The 5,866-nt window shown below is 40.6% G+C and overlaps 1 protein-coding gene across 2 annotated transcripts in view; it reads left to right on the top strand.

The window, feature by feature from the left end:
* The window catches only part of LOC131202073 (uncharacterized), a 60,974-nt gene extending 55,108 nt beyond the window's left edge, over positions 1-5,866 (top strand). For both annotated transcript variants that reach the window (XM_058190628.1, XM_058190629.1), the window contains exons 18-20: positions 1,403-1,481; positions 3,905-4,013; positions 5,312-5,866. In XM_058190628.1, the coding sequence (XP_058046611.1) occupies positions 1,403-1,481; positions 3,905-4,013; positions 5,312-5,385 (262 nt within the window). In that variant the 3' untranslated portion in view covers positions 5,386-5,866. The remainder of the gene's footprint in view (positions 1-1,402; positions 1,482-3,904; positions 4,014-5,311) is intronic.

Below are 5,866 nucleotides of genomic sequence, written 5' to 3' on the forward strand. Positions count from 1 at the left end.
TCAAAGTGCAGGGATGATGTTCCACAGGGAGGGAGCCACCGTGGAGAAGGCTCTTCTTCTTGGTCCCATTAGATGGACCTCCTTAAGAGACCCTCCCCCCCCAACATCCCCTGCCTCCCCACTCTGGTGGGTTGGGTAGGCCTAACTGGGAAAAGTTGATCCTTCGAATAACAGATTCAAGCAACTACTTATAAGGAAAACCTGTACAAAATGTTTTATAGGTAGCACCTGCCACAAGCGAGGTTAGCAAAGCTGTTCCAAAACGTGTCCACCAAATGTTGGAAATGCAATCAGACACCGGGCACATAGGGGCACATGTGATGGACATGTGCAAAGGCAAAACAAATTGGACAGAAACGATTAGGAAAAACGTTAAAGCAACATTAGAGATCATAAGCCAGAAATACTTTTGTTAGGCATAGTACTAGAACTATGTTAACTACTTTAACTATGTTAAAGGGGAAAATGTACTTAATATTGATGTCTTAACAGCAGCAAGAATTGTATTTGCACAGCACTGGAAAAATGAGGTAATACCTACAGAAGAGAGAGTAATTAAAAAAAGAATACGAGAATGTGCAGAAATGGATAGCTTGACATTAAAGATAAAGGATAAAGAAGATACGGAATATTTCTTAACATGGAACTTGTTTTATCAATGGCTTGATAATAGAGGTAGAGATTAGTACAGAGGCACGTTTCAGCAGGTTCCGACCAGTTCTGGAGAACCGGTAGCAGAAATTTTGAGTAGTATGGAGAACCCGTAGTAAAAATTCTGACTGGCCCCGCCCCCATCTATTCTCTGCCTCCCAAGTCCCAGCTGATCGGGAGGAAATGGGGGTTTTGCAGTAACCTTCCCCTGGAGTAGAGTGGGAATGGAGATTTTACAGTATCCTTCTCCTGCCATGCCCACAAGCCATGCTACGCCCACCAAGCCACGCCCACAGAACCGGTAGTAAAAAAAATTGAAACCCACCATTGGATGAGAAATTGGATAAATATTATGATGTGTAAGCAAATTGACCCAGACAATACACAGTTCAAAAAGCACTTATGCATGTTTAAGAAAATGAATGAATGAATGAATGAATGAATGAATGAATGAATGGTTCAGTCTCCCGTAAACCACAGCAGCTCCTGGTTGGTTATGAGCCTGTCACTCACTCTCAGTCCAACACGCCTTACAAATTTCGTTTTATGGGAAAAGCAGGTCTTATGCTACCCATAGATATCAATGCGTGCCTCTGTCAATATGCCCAATATAGAAACGGTTGAGACCTGGAAGTGCACAAATCGAGCTATGGGATGTCTCGGGTGGGCTGGGGATTATGGGAAGCCGGGATGTCCAGCATTCCTGAGCTGCACCTCACCCATGTCCCCCCTCTCTGTCCTCCTTTTGAAGCATTGAGATCGGGAACTGCATCGCGGTTCAAGTCTGCATGTTGCAGATACCCATCCTGGTGCTCTTCACCGTGTTTTACGTGAGTAACCGAGGGAGAATCTGCAGAGAGTTCCACTGTCTCCCAGGGGCGGGGGGAGGGGGGTCTTTCCTCTCTCCAGTTCCTGGAAATGGGACCCATCCTTCTGATTCTCAGTCTGGGTCTCTCCTCGTATCACCCTGGAATACGAGAATATCTAGTTCTGGAGTCCCAGGAGGGAGGGGCTGCATTCCAGGGGAGCAAGAGGCAATAAAGGTCAGGTCGCTTGTGTGTGAGAAAGGAGGTGAAGACAGCTCCTCCTCAACAGCTCCCAGAATATATGTTTTATGGGGTGTTTTATGGGGTTTTTAGAACCTGATCCCACTTCCCTTTCCCTCCCTCACTCCCTCCCTTCACTTACTTTCTTTCTTTTTTTCTTTCTTTCTTTCTTCCTTCCTTCCTTCCCTGTCTATCAATCTCTCTATCTATCTATCCCTGTCTGTCTGTCTGTCTGTCTGTCTGTCTGTCTATCTATCTATCTATCTATCTCTATCTATCTATCTATCTATCTATCTATCTATCTATCTATCTATCTATCTATCTATCTATCTGTCTGTCTGTCTGTCTGTCTGTCTTTCTATCTATCTGTATTTATCTTCTATCTATCTATCTATCTCTATCTATCTATCTATCTATCTATCTATCTATCTATCTATCTATCTTTCTATCTATCATCTATCTATCTAATCTATCATCTATCTATCTATGTCTGTCTTTCTATCTATCTGTATTTATCTATCTATCTATCTATCTATCTATCTATCTATCTATCTATCTATCTATCTATCTATCTATCTATCTATCTATGCCTGTCTTTCTATCTATCTGTATTTATCAATCTATCTATCTATCTATCTATCTATCTATCTTTCTATCTATCTATCATCTATCTATCTAATCTATCTATCATCTATCTATCTATGTCTGTCTTTCTATCTATATTTATTTATCTATCATCTATCTATCTATCTATGTCTATCTGTATCTATCTGTATTTATCTATCTATCTCTAATCTATCTATCTATTATCTATCTATATCTATCTATCTATGTCTATCTATCTGTATTTATCTATCTATCTATCTATCATCAGATGATAGATAGATAAACATCTATATTTATTTATCTATCATCTATCTATGTCTGTCTTTCTATCTATCTGTATTTTTCTATCTATCATCTATCTATGTCTGTCTTTCTATCTATCTGTATTTATATATCTATCATCTATCTATCTATCTATCATCTATCTATCTATCTATCTATCTATCTATCTATCATCTATCTATCATCTATCTATCTATCACCTATCTATCATCTATCTATCTAATCTATCATCTATCTATCTATGTCTGTCTTTCTATCTATCTCTATCTATCTATCTATCTATCTATCTATCTATCTATCTATGCCTGTCTTTCTATCTATCTGTATTTATCTATCTATCTATCTATCTATCTATCTATCTATCTATCTATCTATCTATCTATCTATCTATCTTTCTATCTATCTATCATCTATCTATCTAATCTATCTATCATCTATCTATCTATGTCTGTCTTTCTATCTATATTTATTTATCTATCATCTATCTATCTATCTATGTCTATCTGTATCTATCTGTATTTATCTATCTATCTTTAATCTATCTATCTATTATCTATCTATATCTATCTATCTATGTCTATCTATCTGTATTTATCTATCTATCTATCTATCATCTATCTATCTATCTATCTATCTATGTCTGTCTTTCTATCTATCTGTATTTTTCTATCTATCATCTATCTATCTATGTCTGTCTTTCTATCTATCTGTATTTATATATCTATCATCTATCTATCTATCTATCTATCTATCTATCTATCTATCTATCTATCTATCTATCTATCTACCTATGTGTCTTTCTATATCTGTATTTATCTATCTATCTATCATCTATCTATCTATGTCTTTCTATCTGTATTTTTCTATCTATCATCTATCTATCTATGTCTGTCTTTCTATCTATCTGTATTTATCTATCTATCTATCATCTATCTATCTATCTATCTATCTATCTATCTATCTATCTATCTATCTATCTATCATCTATCTATCTATCACCTATCTATCTATCTATCTATCTATCTATCTATCTATCTATCTATCTATCTATCTATCTATCTATCTATGTCTTTCTATCTGTCTGTATTTTTCTATCTATCATCTATCTATCTATGTCTGTCTTTCTATCTATCTGTATTTATCTATCTATCTATCTATCTATCTATCTATCTATGTCTGTCTATCTTCATTCTTATTATATATATATTTTTGGCAACTTTAATAAAAAAAATTGTAAAAGAAAAGGGGGCCGTTGGGGATTTCAGCCGTGGGTCCTTGTGGCTGTTTGGAGATGGACTCGTTCTCTTCTTTTGGGGCAGCCCACCGACTTCATCCTGGTCTTCAGCGACCTCCATGTCTACGCCAGCATGTTCAGCGTGGTCCTCATGAATTACATCTTCATGGATGGCAAGTGTGATTATTTCCAAGGTGAGGACTTTGACAGGCGTTGATTGCAAGAGAAGAGAATATTGGTAGCTCAGGGTGGAGCTGTGAGGTTCCAGATGCTCTCTGAGCTGGATGGTTTCCTCGCAGACATTTCATGACCCAAGTAGGTAACATCATCAGAGCTAGAAGGGAGTGGGTTTGCAGAGAGGAGGGTGGGAGGAGAAAGAGGCGGATTCTAGGTTCTTCCCTGGTCAGTAAAATGAGGATCCAGATTGCTGGAGGCAGGCAGACTCTGTAAACAGCTTAGAGAGGGCTGGAAAGCACTTGTGAAGCAGTATATAAGTGATATTGCTAAGTGGTAAGGAAGGGAGAAAGAGGGAGGAAGGAAATGAGAAGGAAGGATAGAGATAAGGAAGAAAATGAGAAGGAAGGAAGGAAGGGAGGAAGGAAGATGAGAAGGAAAGATGAGAAGGAAGGAAGGAAGGAAGGAAGGAAGGAAGGAAGGAAGGAAGGAAGGAAGGAAGGAAGGAAGGAAGGAAGGAAAAAGAAATGAGAAGGAAGGAAAGATGAGAAGGAAAGAAATGAGAAGGAAGGAAGGAAGGAAAGGAAAGAAAGAAATGAGAAGGAAGATGAGAAGGAAGGAAAGATGAGAAGGAAAGAAGGAAGGAAGGAAGATGAGAAGGAAAGATGAGAAGGAAGGAAGGAAGGAAGGAAAAAGAAATGAGAAGGAAGGAAAGATGAGAAGGAAAGAAATGAGAAGGAAGGAAGGAAGGAAAGGAAAGAAATGAGAAGGAAGGAAGATGAGAAGGAAGGAAAGATGAGAAGGAAGGAAGGAAGGAAGAAAGGAAAGATGAGAAGGAAAGAAATGAGAAGGAAGGAAGGAAGGAAAGGAAAGAAATGAGAAGGAAGGAAGATGAGAAGGAAGGAAGGAAGGAAGGAAGAAAGGAAATAGGAAGGAAGGAAGGAAGGAAGGAAGGAAGGAAGGAAGGAAGGAAGGAAGGAAGGAAGGAAGGAAGGAAGGAAGGAAGGGCCGTGGTGACCCAGTGGTTAGAAAGCAGTATTGCAGGCTAACTCTGCCCACAGCCTGGAGTTCAATCCTGACCGGTTCAAGGTCGACTCAGCCTTCCATCCTTCCAAGGTGGGTAAAACGAGGACCCAGATTGTTGGGGGCAAGAGGTTGACTCTGTAAACCACTTAGAGATGGCTGTGAAGCCCTGTGAAGCGGTATGGAAGTCTACGTGCCGAATGGCTGCTCCAAAGTCGGCCCGTCCCTGTCCATGGCTGCGGAGGGACGCCTTGTCTCCTGTAACGGTCCATCTTGTTTTCTCTCTCCCGCCCAGGTACCGTGCTGGTGATGGTCTATTTTATCCTCATGGCCGTGTATTATTTTGCTCCTTCTCCTGCTGGCTGCTGAGCCGACGGTCCGTTGGGCTTCGGTATTCCTGCTTCTCAGCCAGGCAGTCGCTTCCCGCAGGTCCTTCTATCCAAGCCATGACCGTCTTCTAGGGAGGTGCTCGGGACAAACTATTTTAACACCTGTATAAGATTTATCACCAAGGCAGCCATTGACCCTTCCAGCTCATGAGCTTCTCGGGGTCTTTCCTGCATTCAAAAGCCCACCCAGCTCAGGGTAGGAGCTGTAGAAGATGTTGGGCGAACTCTTTGTGACCAACGAAGGGTTTGGGTGCAGAAGAGCCGCAATGCCTTTGACTCCTACGGATAAGAGTGGATTCGGAGACGGGGTCCATTTCATTGTAGCTACGTCTCAAGTGTTTGTTGTGTACCCCTCCCCCCGCTGCGGGCAAAGATGCCCTTTCCCCCCAAGTCGAGCCGCCCTGATCTTGAGACAGAGCGCAAAATAAAGGAAGCCGATTGTGAATGTATCCTTTGGAGTG

This window comes from Ahaetulla prasina, chromosome 7 (assembly GCF_028640845.1).
Source record: "Ahaetulla prasina isolate Xishuangbanna chromosome 7, ASM2864084v1, whole genome shotgun sequence".
NCBI lineage: Eukaryota > Metazoa > Chordata > Lepidosauria > Squamata > Colubridae > Ahaetulla > Ahaetulla prasina.